Source organism: Chaetomium tenue, assembly GCF_020726465.1.
Source record: "Chaetomium tenue strain MPI-SDFR-AT-0079 chromosome Unknown F5144scaffold_2, whole genome shotgun sequence".
In the NCBI taxonomy this organism is placed as follows: domain Eukaryota; kingdom Fungi; phylum Ascomycota; class Sordariomycetes; order Sordariales; family Chaetomiaceae; genus Chaetomium; species Chaetomium tenue.
Window position 1 is genome coordinate 1,046,618 of NW_027117330.1, and position 25,445 is coordinate 1,072,062.

Here is a 25,445-nt window from a genome sequence, read left to right on the forward strand (position 1 = left end):
AGCCGTCTGACTGGCTTGTTTCCGTCTCATATACAAGAAGAATGGTGGTTTACTTGGGTACCTTGTTTGATCACTCAACCTCCCGATGCTTCGTATCTCGGTGGGGTTCGTAGGAGTGAGTTACTACAGTGATTAGGTGATGATATTAGACTCGGTGGTTTATTTACTTGAATGGCTGTTGGCTGAGGATGGAAACTAAGATGTATAAGAACAGAAAAGTATCCTCGAATCCCCATACCGTATATTCGGACTTTGAATGGGCCACCCCTTCGACACCACCACCAGCATCACGGCGATAAAGCAGCTCCCTCGACTAACCCAAAGCAGCAGCTATCCCGTGGCAAGTACGGCGGCAACCTAAAGTTCCTTTCCCCCTTTGCCAATTCTGGACCCCGAAGCCGTTATGCGCCAAACATATACCTGATTCCACAGAACGGACATCCATATAGGGGAAAGAGGCCTCGCAACAACTTAGCTCAACCTTAGCTCAACCAAAACCCATTTGCCTTCTTCGTATCCACGCCCGGGCAGGTATTCACAAGCAGACCACGTGAGAAACAAGCAAGCATGAAACAAAATGTATTCGTCACCAAGAATCGGCTCCACGTTTTGAAGCTGCATCATCAACCCGACCCGTCAAAATGTATGAAATATGTACAATAGATAGAATACAGCCAGATCTGTACGCCGGATCTGGTGCTGTTTGTATACGCCCCAAGATCATCCAAGTCTCGAGATTTATGCAGCATCGCCACTCGAGGATGAGGAATGGCGGATTACCATTAGCTCAGGTGAAGGTTAGGTGTTTTCTTTATACCCCGTGCAGACCGTTTATGAAACGCTCAATATCTTGGCCCACCCCTCTCCAGATCTTGGTTCCACCCGTCGTCGCCGTTGTTGTTGTTGTTATTGCTATACCCGCCCTGAGGCCCTCTCTGGCTGTTGAATGGGGCGGGGGTCGGCCGACCAGAAAACCCGCTATATTCGCTGCGGTTGTCTTGTTCATCGTACGATGCTGCGTGGACCATATTCCTCAACGAACTGTTGCTAGCGGTTGGTTGATGATACGGCTGGTACGGCTGGTACGGCGGCGCGGCGCTCTGCATGCTTCTCTGCGAGCCGTTGCTGTTGGTTGGCCGGTGGAAAGGCTGCATGGGCTGGGTCATGGCCCTTGAGGGTGGGAACTGAGGCGCGCCTCGCGGGGGCATTGGGTTGGTGGCGCTGCGGATGGGGTAACCGTCTGGGCCCGGCCCGCGTGGTGACATTAGGTTGCTGCGGTATGTAGTTGTCGACGGGGCGGGACTAGCACGCCCGCTCAATTGGTCGTCAAAGGGCGACCTGTTGTCACCAGGATAAGGCAACCTATTGTCATCTGGATAGGGAGACCTGGTGTCGCCACGTTGGGGCAGCCCGTTGTCCCCAGGGAAAGGCGATTTGGTGTCGCTAGGATGGGGTGATCTAGTATCACCGCGTTGCGGCATCATCCGGTTGTCCCCAGGAAAGGGTAATCTGTTGTCACCGGGATAGGGAGATCTGGTATCGCCACGCTGGGGCAACCCGTTGTCCTCAGGGAAGGGGGATCTTGTGTCCCCTCGCTGGGGCAGTCTGTTATCCCCGGGATAGGGTAACCTCGGCTGGTTCGGCTGGTTCGGGCCCGGTCCCCTATAGTTGTTGAAGGGCCCAACTGGTGACATGACGGGAGGCGGAAGTGATGGCATGGGATCCGACGCAAAGGTTGCAGGACTGGCTGTGTAACCGCGCAGAGATGAACCGTTCATGGCCATCCCCTGGGGTTGCGGCGGTCCATAGCTCCTATTGGACGAGGAGGTTGCGGTGCGTACTGGCGGATAGCCTCCGAGGTCGAGTGGCGGCAAAGTGGGCGTAGATACTTCTGAGCTGGCCATACCCATCCCCGCGGCACCGCCAAGAAGTGAGGTCTCGGCCGAATACTGGCTCGCCGTCGTCCCCTTGGTGTTCGACCTTGACGGCATAGGCGGCTTTCGGCCGAGAGCGTTCATCTCGAAGCTCCCGGGAGTGCTCGGGTGAGATGGCTTTTCTGCGAAGGAAGCAAAGGTATCTGCCCGGCTGAGGGATGGCATTTGCGCGAGATCGTCGTCCCCAAGGACCGGCAGGGACGGCTTCATTGTCATCGGCCTGTCTCCGCCGTTCTTCTTCGCTGCCCTGAGCTCCGCCTTTTTCCGTTTCCGCTCGTCCTCAGCCATGGCCTTGTTGATTTTGATGGAGACGATTTGCTTGAGGCGCTTGTTGACCTTGCGCTCGCAGAAACCGGACAAGCCGCCATCTTCGCGTGGGATGTAGCTCCACAAGAAGAAGACAAAAAAGCAGGCGGCGAGGAGCAACGACAGGAAGGAGAAGATCCAGATGACGAGGGTGAAGAGCATACCAGACAGGATGACGGCCTGGCGGGGTTCCTCGGTCGCTAGAGCTCTGATCTTATCAAAGAAGTCGGCGAGAGAGGATTCGAAGCTGGCCTGGTTGATCTGTAGCCTCGCGTCGTAGACAGAGTAGAGGGTCATTGCGTTGATGGCCTGGCGAGGCCCGGAGCAAAGAATAGTGCGGATCCAAGCTATTCATTGTCAGCAAACAGATGCCCGGTTTGGTTGCTTTCTCAAAGGGTGCCCTACATTGAAAGCTGAAGAAGGTGAAGAGGGCAATGTATTCGGCTCCCTTTTTACTCTTGGTGAGCTCGGCGAAGACCAGGAATCTCTTCCAACCTCGGCCTTGTCCCATCCGGATACTCTCCAGACGCGCAGCTAAGCTGTCCAGGAAGCATTCGGCGACGCTCCCTCGGCGCATGATGGTGACGGCACGGAAGTATTCATAGGCGAGGTTGGCGAAGGAAAGGAGAATGCAGACAGTGAAGATCCATTTCGAGATGTCGAAGGGGATGAATTGAGCGGGCTCAATCTGCGAGGACCATTTGTTGAAGGCGAGAAGCTGGTAGGCAGTAAACACGTCGACGGCATACACGGCGAGTGAGATAATCAGGGAGAACCAGAGGTAGCCGTAGGCGAGCGGTGCGAAACAAGACGTGGACTTGAAATCATTGAGACTCTGGAAACAAGGGTTAATTTACTTTCCCGTGCCCTTCCGAATGGGCTGTACTCACAATGAAATCCCACTTCTGTTCAGGATGTACCTCGACATCCCGTCTACCATGCCTAAGAAAACCCATTGTGTGGATGGCGCGAACCGGGCGCAAGAAAACGGGCTAGCCGGACCAACAAGATGTGGTATCGAAACTGTCGAAGAATTGGTGAAGCTGAAGTCGTCGACACAATCGATGTGTCGTTTTGGGGTATCGCAAAAAGAGTGGTTCAAGAAATGGCTTTGCTGCCGGACGCACAAGTCGTTCCTCGCCCGCGAAGAAACCGACTGTGGCTAGATCGTCGAAAGAGCGAGAGGCTCCTAGTGTTCGGAGTCGATGAGGTCACGTCGCTGCGTGAAGGAGAGACAAAAGAGGGAAACGTCAGAATGTGGATCTGACTAGTCGGATCGGAAGGCCAGCAGTGGCCTCAACAGCGCTTTCCTCCGGCTGGCATCGCGATGACGGTGGTAATCAGGATCTGTAGTGTTGTTGAACAATGCGACCGCCAAAGAGGCAGGGAGCGCGTTGCGAGAACCGTCTCGGCGCTGTGGGGATTCCGGACCACGATGGAACAGCGTCCGCTGTGCCGGGTCGAGAAAGGCCCGGAGTAGGGGAGGCTAGATCAAGGTCGGGTGAGGCAAGACGAGGGTTGCTGGGTTCTGTGGACGTGGGATCGTGGGGTAGACAACGCCTGCGAGTCCGGGTTTGATCGGCTGGGCAAAGTTCCAAGGCCTGGTGTCAGATCGACGGCGAGGGCAAGGATGTGACGAAGCGGGGGAAAGAGGGTTGTCGATATTGGAAATTGGTGGTCGATGCACTATTATTGTTCGATTGTCGGGGAACAATAGCCCGGTGTTGGTCTGTGAATTGGCGTCGTGTATTGCCCAAAATCACAAAAAAAGGAATGTTCTTTACTTTGGCTTGCAGTAAGGAATGACTGGCTAGTCGATCGTGTTTCCAATCGACCCTGGATCGGCCGTCCTGACGACTTGTGAAGGGGTTCCGAGGAACGAAGGGAGGGTGAGGGAGGGCGCATCTGCGACAGGTGGAGAGATAAGGGGCATGAATTCAGACCAGAGACCAGGGAGACGCCCACCAGTAAGGTGGGCCCATAAGCGGCCTCGGGTGGCTTGCGGGATTGGTCGGATGGCTGGTCGACGCGGGGGAGGCGCCGTTTTCGAGGGTCTTGCTACAGGAAATTGTCTATTTTAGACTGACTCAACCGTCATTCGGCAAATAAACTGTCTCAGCCCTTGGTCCCCTCCCCAGTCTGACTGCAGCAGTGCAGGCACCGCATCCCTGCATTTCTGTTCCTGCCGTGCTGCCGCCCCTGCCGCGGAAGTCCTGACGTTGCTCGTTGATTGGGCAAGTCGTCCACCCCTTGCATGGCTCCATCTGAAATTCAGACCCTATGAAACACTTGCCCAACCACGGATGGAAAAGTCGACCTCGAGAGTTTGCGAAACACGGGAACTCGATCCCGAAGAAGCAGGACGCGGGTGGCGGCTGCGCGGCATCAACGGCCTGCGAACCGCGCAAGCCAGGATGCAGCCATCAACTTGGCGGAATCCTTGGCTGGCGGCCGCCACCGATGTGGAAGAAAAGAACATCGAAATTGGGCCGAGGATCCGAATGGTTCGCTCAGACAGCGCAACTTCGTTGGCGCAACCCAGCGGACCGCCACTGCAGCTTGTACCGTACCGTGTCAGCCTCAACGTTAACTATTGCCCGATGCAAATCTATTTCTGAATCAGCCTTTGCGCATCGGTATTGCCAATCAAGCTTGGCAGCAAAGGCGTTGGTGTTACGTCTGTCGACGCAGCCATGCGAGATGAACCAACCAAACTTACCGCGCGCTTTCGGGTACATATAAATGGATAGTGCCCCGATCTGCACTCTGCCGGTACTTGACCTCCACTTGGTAGTGTATCGTTGGCTGCCACGCTTTACGTACGAAGTTGGGAATGTCGGTTTGACATGTTGTATTCGGTGTGAAACTCTCGACGTAGTTGATCGTGTTGGAAAGAGAAAGCGATAGGAAAAAAGACGTTGGCAAAAAGGAGAGCGAAGGAGAACTCCCAGGCCATCTCATCTCACTTGTTCACAATGACAAGGCAAGCCGATAACGAGTTAATGAAGAAACAAACCGGGGTTTTGTAAATCTAACTTGGTCTATTTCGTATCTTCGTTTGACAGCCGTTCTCTCTAACGGGACCCATTTGCAAGTGCCCTAGGTTCTAACCCAAACCTCCAGAAAAAGGAAAAAAGAAACAGATCGAACATCAGCCACATTCCCATACCTCCTCCTTATCCCAAGCACCCACTCCAACCCACCCAGCCATCTAAACACCACAGTCTCTATCAGTCCCCCTTACAACTTCCCCCCATCAACCCCCCACTCCTCCACCAACTGCCCCTCCACCGCAACCCTCAACTCCATCTGCTCCGTCTCCGTCAACCCGGTCGCACTGCCCCTCCGCCTCCTCCAACTCTCCCCCGTCTCCCTCAACCTCGCCTCCCCATCATCCTCCCCACCCCCCACCGTCCCCTCCACAAACTCATAACTCCTCCACTCCGTATTCCCCCACCCCGTCCCCGCCTGCGGATTCATGCCATCCCAATCCTGCGTCAAAAAGTGCAAAATCCCCCCATGCGTCACCACCCCCACATGCGCATCCACCCCGGGATGCTCCCTCTCAAACGCCCGCCCCAACTCCCGCAGCCACACCCGCGCCGCCCGCGCCCGCGCCTCCAGCCGCGCCATCACCGGCGCGAAGCGACTCTCCCCGGTCTTGACCGTCCACTCGGCGGCTACCGCGCGCACCAGTTCCAGGTCGACGTCGCCGCGCGGGCCGAACTCGGCGGTTAGGGCGGCGATGTCGGAGCCGGTGTCGCAGGGGAGGGGGGACACTTCTTGGAGCTCGGGGAGGGCGACTACGGTGAGGGGTTTCTTTGCCGTCGTGTCCCCCTGGGAAGTGGTGGTGTTTTGTTGTTGCAGGGCGGGTTCGAAGGAGAGCAGGCAGGTGTAGAGGGTGCGGCGGAGCGGGGAGGCGACGAGGTGGGTGATTTGGGATTGGAAAGGGAAGGATTTGGCGAGGGTGGCGCACTGGGTGTTGCCGAGGGGGGTGAGGTCCGGGTCCGGGAGGATGTGGTTGGCGGCGCAGAGGTTGTGGAAGCCCTGGGCGTGGCGGACGAGGTGGATGTAGGTGGGCATCTTGGGGTGTGGAAGGGGGGTTGTTGGTTGGGGGAGGGGAAGTTGATCGGAGATAAGTGGTTGTGATGGCGTCAGGGGTAATGACGACAATCTCAGTGGGATGTTAAGTTGAACTTGATGGTTGTTTCGTAAACTCCGAGTCTCAGTTCGTTCCTTAAATAATATTTCAAGTGAGTCATTCGCCGGCCTGGAAGTCAAAACGCCGTACGGCCCGACGCCTGCGTCTCCACCGCCTGCTCCAGTGCGGTGCCGAATCGCATCGGCGCCCAAGCCCGTATCAACGGGCCTTATCCCCTAAAGAGGGACCCGCCCGACCACGGTGGTGACCACGGGCAGTCCCGGCAGGCCGTCATTGGCCGGGAGGTCGCCATTACGTCAGCCTTCTCCGGATCTCGGTGCGAGGTACGGGCCATTCGGGGTCTCGATGAGCTCGCAGGAGCCGGTGGAACAGCGGGAGACACTTCTCAAAAGACTTGGCTCGTTTGTCCAACAATACATGGTATTCGCAGCCACAACGCCGTCGTCATGTCCATGCCCTAACAACTCCGTTTACATACAGATGTCCCTTCACTTTCAGAAACCGGGCGTAGTGCGCCTTGCTTCCTTCTTGAACGCCTGACCAAACTAAGCATCCTACATTGCCTGTTCCTGACATCCCCCACTGCTGCACTTGAGGTTGCCGTCTATAGATCGATTAAGCTTTCCTCCACAACCGGTTGCTTTGGAGCATGGTGCGGCGCCGAGGGGAAGGCCTCCTGGGTATACCCTACATACGCAGCGCTCGGAGGTGGTTGCCACACCGGCGGAAGTTGCGTCTGCTGGGCGGCCGAATGTTGCCAGTACGGCTGCTGGGCCTGTGGTGGCGCTTGATGTGCTTGCTGCGGCTGAGAAGGCTGGGCGGGAATGGATGCCGGCGTTTGAGGTAGGGACGGCTGGTATGAGTGCAATGGCTGAGCAAGGTTAGGGTATGGCGACATGTTCGGGTCGGGTGGGGAGCTGGGGGCCTGTTGCGGCTGCTGCTGCTGCTGCTGTTGGGCCTGCGAATTGAAGTAGAATGATGCGCTGGAGTCGGCCGTAGGGGTGGTGCCGATGGAGTCATTTGGCGCGGGCGCGGATAAATGCGCCGGATTTGGCGTTTGTTGCAACTGAGCGGCTTGAGGAGGCTCGTTCGGGGGGTAGCTGGGCTGCTGGCCATACTGCTGGGCAGACGACGCAGGACCCCAGTTTCCAGTGTGCTGGGGCACTTGTTGTGGGGGATATTGATTGCTTGAAGGCGCAGAAACAGAACCGCGCTTGTCGTAGGCCCCGTATTGTGCCGGCGTAGGCTGCGGATAGGGCTGGTGTGCTGTCGGGTGGTTATACTCCTGCGGCTGTTCACCCGTGTAGAAGTTCTCTGCTGGCCCCGCGGCAGGGGGCGCATTAGGTTGCAATGAGGGATACGGTCCGGGAGCCTGCCTCGGCGGTGGTAGGTTGTATCCCCCTATGCTGTGCTGGCTGTAGGCCTTGGACAGGCGCTCCTCAAGCATGCGGTCGTAGTAGCGGACAACTGTTGACAGTTTTGCATGCAGATCAAGGAGTGTATCTGGTGAGGGTCAGTCGCCGTTTCTTCGCCTCGTTTTGAGCCGACTTACCATGCTTGCTCATCGTTTCTCCATAGGTCCGGGCAAGTTTGGGTCGCAGCGCGCCGATGCTGTCGTAAAGCTCCTGGATTTGTGGTTCGCGCAGGATTGTCCCAGGTGGCTGCGTTTGCAAGCGGTCAACAAGAGTCGAGAAAAGGTTGATGTTCTCCGCTTCGAGCGGCGTGAGTTCATATTCGTTCTTGGGAAGTGCGGACGGTGCGGCCGATGAAGAGCTTGCCGCGCCTGAGGCCTGTTGTTTCAGAGCCGCAGCATGCTGCTTCTTCTGCTCCTCCATATCCGCTAGAGACGCTGCAATGGCGGCTTTCAAATCCTCGTCCTCCTCTTCGGCCGCTTTGGGCGCGGCGTGCCCGTTTGGCTTCGGCCGGCTTGAGGTCACCCCGTTGGTCGCAGGGGAGGAGACATAACCCCTGGAATGACTCTTGACTTCCTCAAGACTCATCGCCAAAGCTTTCTTCAAATCTTCGTCAAAACCATCGTCCACCCGAGCGTTCCGCGGTTGCATCGAAGACCCTTTAGGCTTGGCGGGGGAAGAGGAGTAGGTAAATGAGCGCTCGGGGGGGACACCGCTGGCTTTAGAAGACTTGTCGGTGAGTTTGGCGTAGCATCCGTCGTCTACCCGGACCGCCTGCAGGATGCCGAGGTGAGGAAGGGGGAGGGATTTGGTCGAGCATTGCTGGTCGAAACAGTTGCCACAGTTACGGCAGTGGTGCTTCCTGTTGGTGAATGTGAAGGCGGTTCGACACCGCATGCAAACATCGGAGTCAACCCATTCAGGGGGCTAAATAGTGTCAGCATTTTCACCGTCGTCCTTCTACGTATTGAGAACCATACCGCGTTACTGTCGAGCATGCTGCTGGCAACCGTGACCCGGGGCGGGAACTGGTAACCCTCCCGCTGCAAGGTCTTGTACACCTCGCCAATATAACCGAGTTCGTAGCGGCCTTCCGCGGCGGTGGCCCAGGACTGAACGAGCTCGAGGATCTTGGCGCGCACTTCGGCGTTCACGGTACCGGGACCGACCGCTTTGAGAAGCGACACCAGGCACTCCATAAACTCTCTGGAAGCGATTTCGGCGAGGAAGTGGGCACCGCCATTTTTAACGCAGGTATCGGTGAGCTGGCCAAGTTAGCAGCCAAGTCTGCGCAGCTCTGGGCGTGGGGTGGAGGCTGAGGCTCACGTTCAGCGCGCTGAGTTGGGTATTGGGATTCTTGTTGTTGATGCGCTTTTTGAGCGAGCGCATCGCTTCTTTCGGCTGCACCGTCTTCGATCTGATAATGTCGGAAATCTCGAGGTTGAGAGCGATGTCTTCCCTGTGATCAACTATAGTTAGCTCGGGCTCTGTCGCAAGCTCGCAACGGGGCCTCGGTATGTTCATACAGACTGCTGCTCGTAGCCTTGTCAATTTGCTCATCTAGGGCATTGTTGGCCCCAGACGACCACCACCCCATCATTTTGAAAGAAGGGACAGGAAACTGAAAATGCTGTTGTCGAAGGGGGGCGAACGAGGGTTGCGACTCGTGGGGGTTGCTCTTGAGAGGTTGGTTGCAAGGTTGCGGGGCGACTGTCTTGAGGTTACGCAGCTGTCTGTCGGTTCCGGAATCGATAATATCCGAGGGACGCAACAATTACTGAGCGTATTGAGTAGGTAGGTAATAAGCAGCGCGTGTTAGTGCGTCGACAGGTTACGCGGCCGGAGTTTGCGATGGAGGAAGGTTGGAGTTTCGATGCGGCTGCCTTGTCGTTGGTTACGTATGGATGGGCCCGCTGTGCCCGCCTTGCTGGGGGCCGCAGCTTGCCTCCCACAAGCTTGCCAAGAGGTGGCATGGGGTGCCCTTGCACTGGGCTTACTGGCAGAGTTCCACAATGTGGCGAGCTTCTGTTAAATGTACGTATGTACATACAATCGGAGTTGTTCATGGTTCAAGGCGCCCCTTGCCAGGCGGGCCTGTATCTTTCTAGGTCCTGTGTTTTCCTTTTATTTAGTATCAGATAATAAAACGTCAAATATATCCTCATCCTGGTCAGAATCCGAACATTTAGATTGTGGCCCATAAAGCAGCAACCCAAGCATTGAGCCACTGCCAAGAAGTGAAGGGTACCGCCGACCGAGGGGCAAGGGACCGCATTCGTCACTCGTCACAAAGAAAGGGCCCAGTCGGTCTCCAAGGTGCTTGCGACCCCAGCTTCCCAGACACACCCCACATGACAACTCGGCAGCAGCAACAAGCCGACCACAACACGTACTCTAGGAATCCAACAGAGTTCGGAACAAAGGATGAGGATGATCTCGGTCTCAGCAAAGAAAGAAATATTCTAACTCGCGCCGTCCGTTTCTTATTCCATTCCGAGAAAATCCCCAGTTCTCCTCTCGTCCACAGTAGTGGTATTGCATTCTCTCCCCGTCCAGCATTTTCGATCTGCTGACGACGACCACCACGCCGCAAGACCACGCACCAGTCCCAGCCCCAAAATTTGAGCCATGATAATTTCGATTCCGAGATAACCGACTTATACCGTCTTCTCTGCGACCCTGCACTTAGACTGCCCCTCTTCGATACTGCATCGCCCAGGGCCGGCGAGGCACTCGAAAACCTGCATCCTTCGCCATGCCGGGCTCGACGACCACGTCCAGTCATGCCAGATCTGCGTCTTTGGGGGGGCTGGATGGCGCAAAAGGGGGAAAGCGGCCGCTCCCGCACATCGAAGACATCACCTCCGTCACTGTCGAGATTGACACGCACACTCCCGTAGAGAAGGTCCTTCAGACAGCAGAAATATGTCTACGGCAAGCCGAGTCGTCGAAAAACTTTGGCAGACCCGACTTTGCCCTCAAAGACTACATACGGACCAACATTATCCTCCTTGAAATCATCAAGAAAAACAAGGGGTGGGTATCGCTACAGAGCGATAATCGGGCGCAATTCGAGCGCTACCAGCGGCTTGTGCGTCAGGTGAATGCCGTCCACGGCGACTTTGAGGCTATCAAGGGACAAATAAAAGCGGACAATGCTAGGACCGGCGTCCAGCCTACCGCCTACCGGCCGGAATCCGCGGGCAATGCGGCAACGAAGGGGCAAGGAAAGGGGGGCGCTGTGAATGGGACTGCACAGGCCAAAGATGTTCCTGTTTCTTCTCCGCCCAAAAACAAGCCCGTGGTTCACCCAAAACCCCAGGGTCTCCACGGTAATGTGCTACGTCCGGGTACAGCAACGGCCTCTATCAAATCCCAGGACCTCCTCCAGCGCTTCGCAGACCTTCGGCCAGGTGCGCCCAGCCCGCCCCAAGGCCCGCATCATGTTCGAACACAATCGGCCGCGTCGTCGGGGTTACCAGAGGCCCAAAAGCCCCCAAAAGCGCTACCCCCAAACCCACCATTGACCGGCGCGATCGCCGGGTTGCCTAGGATGCCCGACGCGATTTACAACCCGCCACGAGGAACTATCTCGAGCGAAACGGCTGCTCTGCCCTCGAGTGCTCCCCGTGCCATGTTCACAAGAACCAATTCGGCAACCCCTTCAAAGCCGGCGCCCAAACATGCTCAGCCCCCTGAGGCTGTTACACGTACCAATAATTCCGTGGCCCCAGGCGCTCCGGCGAAGCGGGCCAAGCTAACCATCCCGGACGGCATCACAATATCTGTTGATGATCTACTTGGGTTTATGAGGACTGGGGCTAAAGACCTTTCAATTCTGCTCATTGACATTAGGAGTCGCGAGGAGTTCGATGATGGCCACATCATGTCACAGGCTACCATATGTCTAGAGCCCGAGGTGCTCGCGAGGGATCATATTTCGGCGGAGCAGGTCGCAGATAGCATGGTTCTGGCGCCAGCGTCAGAGAAGCTGCTCTTTGAAAAGCGCCATGAGTTTGACTTGGTGGTGTTTTACGACCAAGACTCTGAGCAGATTGTCCCCAGGCCACACACCACCCAAGAGAAAGCTGCATCCGGCTTGTTCGATGCGCTTAGCCAGTACGACTTTACGGGCGCATCGGGATTGCAAGTTTCCCCGAAGTTGCTGCGCGGAGGTTTAGACGCGTGGACGAGTCTCGTCGGCCACGCGAGCCTTCAGTCGTCCTCAACGACTACTTCGAAAAAACACACGGCAAGCCCCATGGCACGTTCATTCCTGAACCGGCGCCAAAGGTACGTGACTCGGCCGATCCAAGACCCGGCAGAGGCCAAGCGATGGGAAGAGACCATTGGGGATGCCGGGGCGGTATCCCCAATCAGAACAACCGAGGATTTCCTTCGCCGGTTCCCTTCCATTTCCGAACAGCAAGAGTCGATGGTGTCTCCAGTTAGCCCCCCGACGAATCGGCCGCAGAGTCCTTTCCATCACCGTTTATCCCACGAAGAGAACCTTTACACCTCGCTCCCGTCGCCACCGACGCGCCCACCCCCAGCACTTCCGCGGAGGAGCTATAGTGGGCTTGCGGAGGCCGAGGATAACTCTGTCATTCTGGCCAAGAAGACCGGGGCCCAAGTCGCCGACACGGTCAGGAAATACCGAACAGGCCTACAGAACCCAGGCGTCTACTGCTTCGCGAACAGTTCCTTGCAAGCCATGTTCGCCACGCCAGGCTTCGCGCGTGAGGTGTGGAGCGGAGAATGGAAGGATGCGTACAAGGTGCCCATGAAGCCAGATGAAAACCTCGAGAATCCCCAACTCCTCATGAAGTGTTTGGCCAACCTCTTGCATTGGCTCAACCAAGGGTCATTCAAGTCTCTTGCGGCCAAAACGATCATGGTTAGTACCCGTGCCACTGCTGCGCTGTGCCCGCTACTGACGTTACACAGGAGTACATCCATTACATTCATTCCAAGGGCTCAGACGGTAGGATGAAGCAGGATTGCGACATATTCGGTGGCTGTTCGCAGCAAGATGCCCAAGAGTTCTACTCCTTCATCATGGACAATATCCACGACGAGACCAACGTCCGCCGCGACAAAAAACCCCCAAAGGAGGAAAAGCCGTACACACCCAAGACCGGCACTATCATCCAGAATGCCGCAGACTACTGGCGCGAATACTCTAAATCCAGCGCCTCCATCATCGACAAGTACTTCCGCGGGCTCGAGGTGTTCATCTCGCGGTGTCACAACAGCGCCTGCCGGCAAGAAATCCGCCTCTTTCAACCATGCGACGTCTGGATCCTCAACCTCGCCGGCATGGACGACCCGACGGACCTCGACAGCCTGCTCGCCAACCATCAGACCTCGGAACACTTCCCCGACCTGATCTGCGAGACGTGCAACAAGCCCGGGCGCACGCGCAAGGCCAAGTTCGCGCGGCTCCCCGACCGCCTCGCCTTCTGCCTCAACCGCTTTAACAGCGCCGGCGGCGGCGGTGGCGGGTTCAGCAGCCGGCTCATGTCGTCGGGCAAGATCCACTCCAAGGTGCGCTTCCCGATCCGCGACCTCGACCTCACGCGCTACTGCGCCGAGCCGGACCCGGACATGGCCACCACGGACGACCGCCATTTCGCCGGCAAGATGCGCTACGACTGCTACGCCGTCACCGTGCACGTGGGCCAGGGCATCAACGGCGGGCATTACTACAGCTACGTGCAGGACGAGCTGTCCCGGGACCCGACCGACTGGTTCCGGTGCAACGACGACCAGGTGGACCGCGTCAAGATCGGCGGCCCCGGCCAGCCCGGGGATTTGACGGAGACGATGTATCAGAATGGGACGGCCTCGGCGTATATGGTTTATTATCGGCGGCGGGGGACGTGAGGTGTCGATTTCCGGTGGTGGGGGGGGGTTGATATTATTGGATAGACGCAACGCAGCGAGTATAGTTAGCTGGAAGAAGATCAGCGAGTTTCCTGGGGTGGATTGATGACTGGAATGCGTTACGACAAGTCAGGGAAGCAAGGCGCATGGGACAGGTTCATCTCTACCGTACTAATCATTCGAGATACCAATTGCATTAGACCCATTGTCATCCCACCGTTAGATAGCTATGCTTTAAAACCTACATTTTTACTCGTCCCAGAACAACGCGCAATATTGCCCCAAGATGGAGAAATAGGTAGGTAGTTCCAAATCCCAAACGCCGGTTAAGTGCTCGTTCGCCCCACGCCTAGCCCAATGTCGTGAACACAACCTAGAATGCTCAGAGGATCACATCGCCAAGCAGAAACCCAAAAAAGGATGCTAGTCCCAAGTACATATACCCTTCACTTGCCTTCCACGCAGGCCTTGATCTCCTTGGCGTACTTCTCTCTGATCGCCTTACGGTTCAGTTTCTGCGTCGCTGTCACCAGCCCCTATTATCAACGTTAGCAACCAACGAACGATAGATATCTCCCCGCCGCCCCTTAGCGGGCGGGGTGGACAACGGAAAAGGGGGGAAGGAAAAAGAAAGAAAAAGGAACACTCACATTCGCCGGCGTCCACTCTTCCTCCACCACCACCACCCCGGCCACCGTCTCCATCCCACTCAACCCCTCCTTCCTCGCCACCCCCTGCAACGCCTTCAACACCGCCCCCCTCACCCTCCCATCCGCACAAAGATCCGCCCCCTCCGCAACCCCGACCTCCTTCGCCATCTGCGCCAGTACCTTCTCATTCGCCAGCACGAGGGCAATGGGCCGGGGCGCCGAGCTATCTCCGTGCACCATGACGTTCTGGGCGCAGGCGGCGCCGCGGTAGATGGCCTCGAGCTTCTCGAGCGCGATGTACTCGCCCCCTTGCAGCTTGACCAGGTTCTTGACGCGGTCGATGACGGCCAGGTGGCCGTCGGCGTTGAACTCGCCGATGTCGCCCGTGCGGAACCACCCGTCCGGGGTGATGGCCTTGGCGGTTTCGTCCGGGTTGTCGAGGTAGGCGGTGCACACGGGCGCGCCGCGGATGAGGATCTCGCCTTGCGGGGGGGTGGTGGCGGTGGAGTAGTTTAGTTCGGGGAGGGAGACGAGCTTGATTTCGACGGCGGCGGGGACGGGCCCGATGGCGGCGTCGGGGGTCCATTGGAGGGGGCAGCCGAGGGCGCCGTTGCCGCAGGTCTCGGTGAGCCCGTAGCCGTTGAGCATGGGGGCGACGGCCATGGAGATGAAGTGGAGGGTGGGGGTGGCGATGCCGCTGGCGCCGTTGACGACGAAGCGCAGGCGGCCGCCGGTGACGGCGCGGACTTGGCTGAAGACGGTGCTGTCGAGGAGGGCGCCGCCGGGGAGGCCGCTGCGCACGAGGAAGGATTTGAGGGCGAGCGCCGCGTTGAAGACGGTGTCCGCGAGCGCGCCCGACGCCTTGACCTTGCCCTCGATGCCCTTCTTGACTGTTTCCCAGATCTGCGGAACGCCGACCATGACGGTGGGCGCGAAGGTGCGCATGTCGCCGTAGCAGTTGCGCATGCTGGTGTCGGAGAGCGTGCGCGGCGAGCCGTAGCCGAGGGTCGCGCCGACGAAGATGACGAGGTTCTCGAGCACTAGCTCGAAGATGTGCGCCAGCGGGAGATAGGCCAAGACGTATTCGCGATGGCTCACAGCTTCCTCCATGACCGAGTACAGACCCGCCACGGCGGCCACGAAGCCCGCGTGGGTGACGGGGACGCCCTTGGGCGGACCGGTGCTGCCGGAGGTGTACATGATGCAGTACATTTCTTCGGGGCTCGGTAGGACTGGTTCTGTCGGGTTTTCCTCGCCTAGTGCGCGCAGTTCGCCAAATGATAGGATGGTAAGCTCCGGGTGGGCTGCTTTGAACTCCTCGATCTCGGCATCAGGCACGGGCAGGTGGGTTTCCTCGTTGTAGATGAGGAATTTGACGGCTTCCGCTTTTTTGAGCGGATTTTTAATCGTCTTGAACAAGTGCGGGTCGACAAACATGGCGTTCGCCTTGCTCTGAACGAGCGAGTGCTCGACACCGCTCTCGCCGAGGGTGTCATATGCGGTGACGATGGTCATGGATTGTGAAGAGCATGCGTGCGCCATGGAGAGCCATTGCGAGCTATATCGTTCACCTCAAGCGTCAGAAACAGCATCCCGGCCAAAAACGGATTTGAGGGTATGGCCGTACCTGGTCGTCGCAAAGATATGCAGCCTGTCTTTTGGCGACAACCCCAATTTCCTCAGACCAGCGCCAACTTGCAAAACCTGGGTAAAGTACTCCTGGTATGTGATGTAAGTGTAGTCGGACAGCTCGTAGTAGGTCCATTCCTTCTCGACCTCGGTGGTCTGGCCGTCGACGACCTTGGGGACCTTCTTCTTTTCCTTGTGGGTGTGGATCAGCTTCCGGCTGCCGACTGCGGGCTCGTTGCCGTAGAGCTCCGCACTCCGTTTTAAGAGGTCAAATGTGGTGTTGACATCCGGGGCTGGGCGCTCGAGTAAGCCATCCTTGGCCTTGGGATGCCGGCGGGGGATCGTTTCGCCTTCAACGGGCTGGACGCCTGGGGCCTCGATGGTGTAAGGGGGCTTTTGCACCATGCCCAGAGGCGTCGGCTTGGCGCTATACTTGTACGTCATGGTGTGTGAAGCTGCGAGTTGTTGGCTGTTATGTGTGACCTTTCTACTTCAATTTTTCTTCGCGCAAGCTTCAGGACGTCTCTTCGCGTAACTTATGAAATATGATGGTGGGTCGAGCTGTTGTGTGCCGAGGTTTGCAACCTTTTGTCAAGCGCACGAGGAGGCGAGCGGCCTCGGTTGGCGTTTCTTGGGAGCCCTGCACGTCCAGGTAGGTGGCAGGTGAGACAGTGCAGATGGGCGCAGCTGGTGTGCTTCGCCAATGATGGGTTGTTGTTTTTGTTGAGATTCGAGTTGGGGTGAACAGGTGGCTTCGCTTGGCGGGGAGCAACAAACTGATATTTCTGAGAAATCCCAGCTCTTTTGAGTTGCCCCCTCGCTTTGCGCGAGATCTCTCTGCTCTGCATCTCCAAGCAGCACAATGACGCATGGCGGCGCCCAGCTGGCAGCTGAACAAGGCCAACCCCGGAGACCCTCCACTCTTTTGGAGCTTGACATGCCAAGCCAGGTCTCAATCGGGCGGGTCGCTGATCGCCAAGCCTGTCACCTCGACCCGAGACTTCTCCGTTCGGAACCCACATGACGTTATCGAGAAAAGGAATCGAGCCGGTTCAGGTGTCACGGGGATGCTGTGCTCCAAAAACAGGCAGGATTCGAGAAACAGGAACCCTAGAGACAAATACCACGAGTATAATAACCATTATCGTCACCTTGTAAAGAGCAATTACCCGGACTATCGGGTGGCTTTCGTGTCGTTGCGTTTCTTTTCCTACAGTCTCGACACATTCGCATCTAGTTTTCGTCTTGTGCCTCAGAGATGGGACGGCCAAACACGGGTGTCTCCGAAGTTGAAAGTCGGATGTTTTCCAAGACAGGAAGGAACCTAGCTCATCGATGCAACTTCCGGGCCACCTTCATTTCATCCCGCACAGGAATTATTCTACGATATTCGTACTGTAGGAACAAGCACCTACTTTCCTCTTCGAGTCCCTTTATTCGAGACGAATTGTAATCCGGACGAAGATAGATTACGGATCCGTACTTCGTACTGAGTTGCGCTCTTACTACCTAGTGTAGGTACTAGCGGCTATAACCCCTGGAAGTTAACTATCGACCCCTGGTCTCGGCTCCCAATCAGCGGGTCGCAAGCGGGAACTAGGGACAATGGATTCGCGGCATTCGGGCCATTGCCCCTCCGGAAGCTGACATTGGTCCCGGTGTGACTGACGACAACATCAACGTCAGCTTTGGAGGCCGGATCATGCCAAGGGTTTTAACCAAAACTTCTCTTGGTTCTACTTGTATGCATTTCGTCTTGCTAGTTTTCTTCACCTTGTACTTCAGTTGGTTCAGTCAGGGACCAGTGGAATCATGAGCTCGGAGAATACGGACCCGATCAACTCGCCTGGCTCCGCTCTGCCATCTGCGGCCGGAACCCCGTCCCCGGATCCCGCCGAGCTGAGCATTAGGGTTCGCCGGAAACCGATTCCTCGGAAGGGCCACACCAAGTCGCGCCGAGGCTGCTTCAACTGCAAGCGTAGGAAAGTCAAATGTCAGGAGTCACGGCCAGAATGCTCCAACTGCACCCGTATCGGCCTGAACTGCGAGTACCCGGACAGCCGCCCTCGGCAATCGCAAAGCCCCCTAGCCGCCGTCGTCGGGTCGTCGTTACTGTCCGTGATACCCTCGCCCTCGGCCCCGCTCCAGTCTACGCCGACGCTCTTTACCCCGGACGACATGCGTTTCTTTCACCACTTCTTAGTTACCGCTTATCCGCCGCTTCCTATCCGAGGTGACGATATATGGAGGAATGTAGCGCCCTTGGCACATACTGTCAGTCACCCGTAGTGTGTATCTAGTTATTCGATCCATCGAATAGCCGTGCTAACTAATGCATGGCAGTATGATTACTTGATGCACGCCATGCTGGGCCTGGCCGCCTCCCACCTCGATATCTACGGTGCTAACGTTTCGTCCCATGCCCTGACCCACCGAGTCAAAGCTATCACGTTGCTGAATCAAGCGTTGAGCACGCACCCGACGTCTACAGCGGAGGCAGACGCCAGGTTTGCAGCCATCTTCGCGCTAGCCTTTCAAGCCTCATGCATGCCCGAAGGCATGACCGAGTTCATGTCCATGATCAAAGGCTGCCATGTCATTGCGACAACATCACTATTGGAGTACCAAGACTCCCTCTTTAGCGTCTTTACTCGGGACGGCTATGGTAACAGCGTTCGGAAAATCCTCGGGTCAGCCCCCATTGTTCTTCAGCGAAAAGACGAAGACCTCCTTTCCAGCTTTCTCGAGTCCCTGCGCGCACTTGGGCCCCTTTGCACCAGCTCGTTGGAGGTCAGGTTCCTGGCTTCCACTGAGCACGTTGTCAAGATCGCAAGGGTCTCTGCTGCCGAAGGTCGGTCATAGCTTGCTTCCCCTCGGCCTACCCCACTCCCCCCTAAACTAACATCCCTTGTTAGCCTTTGCTCACTTTTCTGAACACTACGGTCTTGTCCTGCACGCGGCACCCGAGGAGTATGCTCCGTTCGTAGACCCCAACCACTACCCGGCGCAGCTCCTCCTCATCCACTTCGTCCTCATCGAGTTCGCTATCGGCTACATCGCCCTCGGCGAAGTCGGCCGCCGCTTCGCCTACCGCGAGAAGTCCTGCATCGCCTGGATGAACCAGCTCGCCGCTAACTTGCCCGAGCGCTACAAGAAATATGCCGAATGGCCCATGAACTATGTTCGGACTGAGCTGGTCGGCTGAGGGAGGATATCACGGCGTAATGAACCCGGCGGGCGTCCTTGAAGGTTGTCAGAGGCGGCTCCGGCAGAACAATCCCGCCATTATTCAGTCAAGCCGGTATGCGCCGGTACAACCCATCAACATAACCCAGCTATCAGGACACTCGGCACTCGCTTATGCGCCGCCGGTACCTATCCCTCCCATCCCCGTGGATGTCCTGCTGGCTTGTCAACTGGCGAGCTGCCCCCGCCCTCTGAGCGGAATGCATGATATAAACGTGGATAGGAGGTAGAGCTAGGAAGCTTCAGGTGGGCCATGGGGGTATCCAAAGAAGAACAGGGAAAACGAGGCCCGTGAGTAGCGAGCACGGCATATAGGGAAGTCGATCGGAGTTCTGTTGGTTCGTTGGGTCCTGGCCCTGGAGATTGACAAGAGAGCCAAGTCCTTGCTTGTAGACGTGGCCCTGGCCAACAGCCATTGGAAGGGAAATGTGAGGATCCAAGAAGTGGACGGTGACGAACTACGCTGAGGCTTTATAGAGAATGCAGCAATGCTTGCGTGCCTGAGTATCAGGCAAGATTTATTATGATTGGTCGGCTTAGGCGAGTTGTCTGTTGTCAATCCGAGGAATGCGAGGGGTGGCTTTCTCGGGTCGGAAAGCCCTCGCATACCTCGGATGTGTGTTGCCTGGGTGCATGAGGTCTGATGGTGGCACTTCACCGTGAGGGGTCATTTCAGTGGTGCGGGCCGGTCGTCCTTCTGTGTGGCCAGGTGGTAGTGGTGGTGGTGGTGGTGGTGGTGGTGAGGTATTCCGGGGTGCCCTTTTCCTTTGAGTCCTCCATGAGACTCCATGCAAGTGGTTCTCGCCTCTCAGATTCAGAATCAACCATTCAGACAAATCCTGTCTAGTGAAGCTTTGGATTAAAACTTCAAAACCATAACCAATCCCTGGCAAACTTAATGATTAGATTAGCAACCAGTCCTCAGTATGATTAATGATGGTAGTTCTCATATCAAGCTTTATTGAAGGGCCCGTGAGGGACTCAATCAGACATCAGACGGTTTGTGCCCAATACCTCCGCGCCGTTTCGATGCAACATGCAAAGGAACAGGGGGCGTTGAGATCAGACAAGCCTGCGCATTTCTCTTTCTCGGCCCCCGTTTACATATTACCCAATTTGTTAAAGTCAACTAGGGAGCTTCACCAGATTAGACTACCAGTCTTAAAACCATAACTCCCACGCCTATAATCTTATAATTCACCCTGGTACCCTTGCCTAGGAGATATTTGAATCATCCCTACACCTCGGATTAATCACACCATAACGACGTCAGGAGATTGAGCCGAGGCCAAATCATCAACGCTCTTGACTTTGGAAACCGACCGTTAGATCCTCCCAAAGACTCTTGACCATCATCAGATATGACATCAGGGAGCAATCTTAAGCGCACTAACTACTACGAGAGCCCTCCTACACACAGACAACGTGTAACTGTGCAGGGAGCTAGTACTTTCAACACTCAAGAATACGTCATCCCCTAGTTCACTGCGGTGCCACGCCAGGGGTGAAGCGTCATTCATCAATCAGCCTTACAGAGTCACACGCCGAGTTGTCCCGACATTGACACGTGAAGAGGCAACATATGAGAGCGTGAACCTGCACGAGTCCACTGAAGCGACGTAGTTGTCGTTCGAGTGCCTGGACGGTCTTCTACGTACCTATACATATGACGCAAGGCTGGTATGTACAAGTCGACCTTCTTCCGTTTACGGACATATAGATTGCTTGACTTAGTTAGCGGTTACACGCTTGAGAAACAGGGTGTTTTAGGTTTCTCCAGTCTAGCGCCGTCCAAGGAGAGGCAACTGGACCCCTTAGCCCAAGTGGCAAAACCGTGACTACCTGTTAGAGCATACACAATACACAAACAAGGGGGTTGGGTGCTTCTTCTGGCACCTCCTCCAACCTCCTGTCACGGCCTCCGTGAGAAACGGCAACTGCGTCTTCAAACGCTGGTCAACTTCAAACCAGACAACGCCAGAATATTAACCGATAAAAAAAAGAGAAATATGCCATCATACCTAAAAACTCTATTTCTCTCGCCTCCACCCCACAACAGCCCTACACCAACCTGACATCACCGTCCCATCTCCCTAGACCCCTCCCCCACCAGCCCACATGACTCTCCCACAACCCCCAACATCAGACCAAAAGCCCCCCCTCCCCCCCCCCCCCCCCCCTAGGCGACAAATCAGGATGCCACGATCACCAGAACCAGCCCACCCGCCTCGAGATCTCAGCCTGGCATGGTGCGCAAGAGCAACGAATTGCTCGTACTGTGCAGTTGCTCGCGCGCACTGACGCCTACCCCACAGAAAAACCCCAGATTCCGCCTCTCCGCCACGGCTATGTATAGATGGGGTTGTAAAGCTCTGGCTTCAACCACACCTCCCTCACTGAGCCTGAGGGTGGAACCTTGTCTTGTTGAGATTTCCCCGCGGAGTGTGACAGTCGCGTGTGGAGGGGGTTGAATCGATCGATGGCAGTGCTTGTGAGGGTGTGGTGGCATCTTGACATGAGGTTGATCAAATTTGCAACATGAGGGGGTCGCGATGGAGCTGTGTTGCCACGGCCTTCTCTATCCTCCTCTACGGGGCCTTGAGAATCTCTTTGATGGGGGCTCGAATTATAACGCACTACGCTGAGGAAAGCACTGGTGGGAGTGAGTAGTGGGCCAGACCGTAGGAGGAAAGGGGTAACGGCGTCTGCCACGGCCATAGTTCTTGCCAGGCGTTTAGCGTATCATTTTTGAGGTCTCCTAGACTATACGCCATATCAAACCACGCCCTGCCAACTAGAACTTACCCCAGAATAACGAACTTACGACATAGACAGATCGAAGATTGCCTCCTCACATGTGACAACACCCCTGGCGCGCAATGACCCCTCTCCCACAACCCACCCGCTCGCCCGCCGCGTTCGCCGGCGCTAGCAGGGGAAATAAACAACAGACGAACGGCCTAGGCGAAAAACAGTTTGTGGTGTGTGGTGTGTGAACCGGCCGTGGAGGATACTGTACAACGACCTGGAGCTGAAACGAGATCGAGATTCCGCGCCTCACCGCGCGGGGTCATCTCATCGTGGTTGCCGCGGATGCGCCACCGTACGGCCGTACCGGCTACATCGCCCAAGTACCTACTGGTGAGCCCCTCACATGAGTCAAACTGCTGCAGTTGTCGTCCCGGTCATGTCCGAAGCCGCTGCGGGACCCGACTCAGTTGTTTGCCGTGTGTGTGTTGGTCACGTCATCGGTAGGACGCTGGGCGAGTCTGCGCACCAATGCTGGGTGTAGTAGGAAGTGGTTGGGGTGGGTGGTGGGAGGAGGGGATGGGGTGTAGAGCTCTCATACCTCCGCAGCCCCCGAGTCCGATGCCCCGATATCTTCCCGGCGGTGCCCCGGTATGGACCGGGTGGGACCCGGAGAAGGTTTCTAGAAGCCTTCCTAAAGGGGATGAAGCAGGAGGCTTGGCCGAGGCCCTGTTTCTTTCTGGCTGGGGGGCTGGTGGAGGGTCGGGTGGGGTGTATATGCCGGCGCTGACCGACGAAGGCCCGACTCTCACTCCGCTCAGCGAGTTTGTGAACGAAGGGATTTGACTTTCGGCCTATTAGCTTATGACCAAGTGTCAGCATTCGGGATCGAGAAACGGGAGGTGGATGGCCCCAGAAAGCCACAAGAACAGGAAATTGCTGTACCCCTGTTGTGGAGGATGCTTGCTGTAAGTGACAGAGGGCGATGAACGCACCAGTGATGGACAGTTGTTGTTGTTGTTGTTATTGTGGTGCCACCTTGAAGTATAATTATGCGGCAAGCTTAAAGTCACTCGTTCGAGACTCAGCTGCATCCCCTGGTTCCGAACCAGTATCGTGGTCGTCGAAATCCGGGTTCTTGGTGAATGCCAAGCAGGAAAGCTGGAGGGGCGGTTCGATGTCTTGGCTTTTCATGTTGGCAGCTGTGGATTGCAAGATCTAGAGCTCTGGGCAAGAACTCCCTTCCTCCCGATATGCCCGGGATCGGGTCGAGGCAGTTCCTCGGAGGTTGAGTCGGCCATGTACGGAGCTACTGCGGACCGTTTGTTACGTCTTCTCCCGGGATGAAGAAAACACTAACATCCCCGTGGCAGGGAATCGATGCCTGAAAATGCGGAAATGGTCGGCTGCGAGGTTTCTCCCGCCCCCTCCTCCGCCTCCTTCGGCAAACGAATAGACTGCCTGCGAGTTACCGAGCCGTGGTGAATACCCAAGGCCGAGCGGATAGAGGTCATGGCCTTGCGTAAAATTGCAGCCTCAAAAGTCGGTGAGCGGGCGCAACACGCAATGATTTGTACACGACTGTTCGAGAGGGAGTTTGCCGTGGCGGGGCACATTCGGGCAGCCCTCGATAAGCCCTACCACGGGAATGATGCAACACAACACCTCCTCTACCTGCCCCTTGCCAACGCACCAGCTCCCATTGCCCAACCGAAATGAACGAAACGAGTGAGCTTGAGGCAGGAGCTACCCCTCTATTATTCATTTTTTCCCCCCGTTTGTGAGTGGGGCCCTAGCTGTCATGCATTCGTGGTGTGCTCGCTGCGGAAGTCGCGATCCAACCAAGCATCCATGCTGGCCTGCAGATGTTGTGGTGGGCCAAACCCAGTAAAAAAGTCCAGGCTCGAGAGAGAATTAGGAGATAATAGAGATAAATTGGGTTTGCATATTGGAATAATTAAGAAATGGCCCGATTGTATTTCCAGGGCTGAGTTACAGGGGCTCCTAATATTGTATTAGTACCTACCTGGACAACCTGGAAACCTTGAAAGACGCAACGGTCTGCCGTTGACATGAAGGTGTGCCCAACCAGCCACTCCACACGCCGATTCGTCGAAGGAGTTGCTCTTGGTTCTTGATCGAAGCACTCCAAATTTCGACCATGAACGTAGGCGAGCTCGTCACGGCGGTAACTGAGTTGCGAATATGAGAACCACTCTCACTTGGACCCCAACCGCGCTTGCTTCATACCAGGCGAAAGTCAACCCATCAATTGACAATTGGGTTAAGCGAAGTGGAATTGAGGATCACCTGTCTTTGCCAATGTCGCAAGCCAACCCTTGCTCGATCGGATTGAACAGCATCAATGCCTTGGTTCTTCAAGAGAGATGATTTTCAAGCTCCGTTCACTAAACCCACCGAGAATGAGGGGTCCCCGGAGCGCGATGCGTCGAGGTCGACTAGTGCGATCAGCAACCGTTGCACGGTTAGGGGCCGTTTCAGTAGGGATCGATGGCGTCACTTTTCGTCTCGTGTTTGTCGCTAAAATCCGGATAGACATGTGAACGTGCAAAGGGGCTGCCCATGCAAGCCCGTCGTGTTTGTTTTGTTATGGAACGGAAAACATCGCCGCAACAAGAAATCCCACCCGGAACTTGCAGGGAACGCCACTGAACACCAAACGCGGCTACCGCCGATCCTATCGTCGATTTTCACGTGCTGTCAGAATACCTCAACGCGCGAGGATATCTCGAAAGGCCCCGACAGAACAAGGGTTGACAATAGTCAACTAGTTAACTCGGCATTTCTTCGCTTCCTCGGCTGCAATTGCCTAGGGTCGCACATCTTAAACATGTCGTCTGACCTGCCCGCCAAGCATCTCGACCATCAAGATCTTCACGACAATCTGGTTGAACCGTTTGCATGTGGGGATTGGGAGACATACCCACTTCGGCACGTGTACCCCAACAACAACAGCTTTCATCTCATCTCTGCTGTCTTCCGGCTGCCAAATGAAGCCGCGAAATTGGCCAACGGTCCGGTGACACTCTGTGACCTGTGCTGCGATGCGGTGTCGGCCCGGTGCCCCTGCTGCAAAACAACGGAACGGAACCGGCCCCGGTGACAACCATGGGATGGAAACGTCAAAACCTGGGAAGGATCATTTCAGTGACCTCACCTCGGCTTACCTAACGGTCAAACCTTGGAACATGTGGTCCGGTGTGACAGTGGAAGGTCGAGAGGTCTGGGCCGACGGTAAAATTGGCTAAAGTGACACCAGAGAGTGTTACCGGTAGTGTTGCATGGGTGTCACAGTGTGTATGTACCTTAATCGGGTGTGGTCTCGATCCGATCGGGGAGGACGGGGGTGTGGAGGTGGGTGGTGATGGCACATCATGTCAATCGAGGTGTGGTACCTGCCAAGTATGCCGAACTCAACATCGACCGACTCTCAGAGGACACAACGACAAGC

At 56.3% G+C, this 25,445-nt stretch overlaps 6 protein-coding genes across 6 annotated transcripts; 2 read left to right on the forward strand and 4 right to left on the reverse strand.

Annotated features, from left to right (window-relative positions):
• Nucleotides 1–539: 539 nt before the first annotated feature.
• On the reverse strand, nt 540–3,562 carry F5144DRAFT_94455 (uncharacterized protein). The gene is made up of 3 exons (XM_066793586.1): nt 3,131–3,562; nt 2,646–3,075; nt 540–2,587 (listed from the first exon to the last, which is right to left on the reverse strand). The coding sequence occupies exons 1-3, from the start codon at nt 3,194–3,196 to the stop codon at nt 843–845; spliced, it is 2,241 nt and encodes a 746-aa protein (XP_066646012.1). The 5' UTR covers nt 3,197–3,562; the 3' UTR covers nt 540–842.
• A 1,669-nt stretch (nt 3,563–5,231) lies between these two features.
• Nucleotides 5,232–6,687, reverse strand: F5144DRAFT_94473 (histidine phosphatase superfamily). The gene has a single exon (XM_066793587.1). The coding sequence runs from the start codon at nt 6,321–6,323 to the stop codon at nt 5,481–5,483; it is 843 nt and encodes a 280-aa protein (XP_066646013.1). The 5' UTR covers nt 6,324–6,687; the 3' UTR covers nt 5,232–5,480.
• A 319-nt stretch (nt 6,688–7,006) lies between these two features.
• On the reverse strand, nt 7,007–9,414 carry F5144DRAFT_484890 (vacuolar protein sorting-associated protein 27; the record flags this gene model as incomplete). Its single annotated transcript, XM_066785473.1, has 5 exons — nt 7,007–7,905; nt 7,955–8,741; nt 8,795–9,079; nt 9,141–9,273; nt 9,341–9,414. 5 exons carry the CDS (start codon nt 9,412–9,414, stop codon nt 7,007–7,009), a joined length of 2,178 nt encoding a protein of 725 aa, XP_066646014.1.
• Nucleotides 9,415–10,478: 1,064 nt separating this feature from the next.
• F5144DRAFT_94615 (uncharacterized protein) lies at nt 10,479–14,137 on the forward strand. Its single transcript, XM_066793590.1, has 2 exons — nt 10,479–12,711; nt 12,762–14,137. Exons 1-2 carry the CDS (start codon nt 10,570–10,572, stop codon nt 13,698–13,700), a joined length of 3,081 nt encoding a protein of 1,026 aa, XP_066646015.1. The 5' UTR covers nt 10,479–10,569; the 3' UTR covers nt 13,701–14,137.
• Nucleotides 13,721–16,802, reverse strand: F5144DRAFT_94524 (uncharacterized protein). The gene is made up of 3 exons (XM_066793588.1): nt 15,978–16,802; nt 14,351–15,908; nt 13,721–14,236 (listed from the first exon to the last, which is right to left on the reverse strand). The coding sequence occupies exons 1-3, from the start codon at nt 16,421–16,423 to the stop codon at nt 14,147–14,149; spliced, it is 2,094 nt and encodes a 697-aa protein (XP_066646016.1). The 5' UTR covers nt 16,424–16,802; the 3' UTR covers nt 13,721–14,146.
• Nucleotides 16,803–17,860: 1,058 nt separating this feature from the next.
• On the forward strand, nt 17,861–19,321 carry F5144DRAFT_94582 (uncharacterized protein). The gene is made up of 3 exons (XM_066793589.1): nt 17,861–18,267; nt 18,323–18,830; nt 18,895–19,321. Exons 1-3 carry the CDS (start codon nt 18,223–18,225, stop codon nt 19,182–19,184), a joined length of 843 nt encoding a protein of 280 aa, XP_066646017.1. The 5' UTR covers nt 17,861–18,222; the 3' UTR covers nt 19,185–19,321.
• The last annotated feature ends 6,124 nt before the right edge of the window (nt 19,322–25,445 follow it).

Bases quoted from the DNA above. Each gene is read 5' to 3' on its own strand.
- F5144DRAFT_94455 (XM_066793586.1), bottom strand. From the start codon at position 3,196: ATGGGTTTTCTTAGGCATGGTAGACGGGATGTCGAGGTACATCCTGAA. The intron at 3,076-3,130 runs GTGAGTACAGCC...CCTTGTTTCCAG, and splicing joins AACAGAAGTGGGATTTCATT to AGTCTCAATGATTTCAAGTC. The intron at 2,588-2,645 runs GTAGGGCACCCT...GACAATGAATAG, and splicing joins CACCTTCTTCAGCTTTCAAT to CTTGGATCCGCACTATTCTT.
- F5144DRAFT_94473 (XM_066793587.1), bottom strand. From the start codon at position 6,323: ATGCCCACCTACATCCACCTCGTCCGCCACGCCCAGGGCTTCCACAAC.
- F5144DRAFT_94615 (XM_066793590.1), top strand. From the start codon at position 10,570: ATGCCGGGCTCGACGACCACGTCCAGTCATGCCAGATCTGCGTCTTTG. The intron at 12,712-12,761 runs GTTAGTACCCGT...GACGTTACACAG, and splicing joins TTGCGGCCAAAACGATCATG to GAGTACATCCATTACATTCA.
- F5144DRAFT_94524 (XM_066793588.1), bottom strand. From the start codon at position 16,423: ATGACGTACAAGTATAGCGCCAAGCCGACGCCTCTGGGCATGGTGCAA. The intron at 15,909-15,977 runs GTACGGCCATAC...TGAACGATATAG, and splicing joins CATATCTTTGCGACGACCAG to CTCGCAATGGCTCTCCATGG. The intron at 14,237-14,350 runs GTGAGTGTTCCT...CGTTGATAATAG, and splicing joins AAGAGTGGACGCCGGCGAAT to GGGCTGGTGACAGCGACGCA.
- F5144DRAFT_94582 (XM_066793589.1), top strand. From the start codon at position 18,223: ATGGAGGAATGTAGCGCCCTTGGCACATACTGTCAGTCACCCGTA. The intron at 18,268-18,322 runs GTGTGTATCTAG...AATGCATGGCAG, and splicing joins CATACTGTCAGTCACCCGTA to TATGATTACTTGATGCACGC. The intron at 18,831-18,894 runs GTCGGTCATAGC...ATCCCTTGTTAG, and splicing joins AAGGGTCTCTGCTGCCGAAG to CCTTTGCTCACTTTTCTGAA.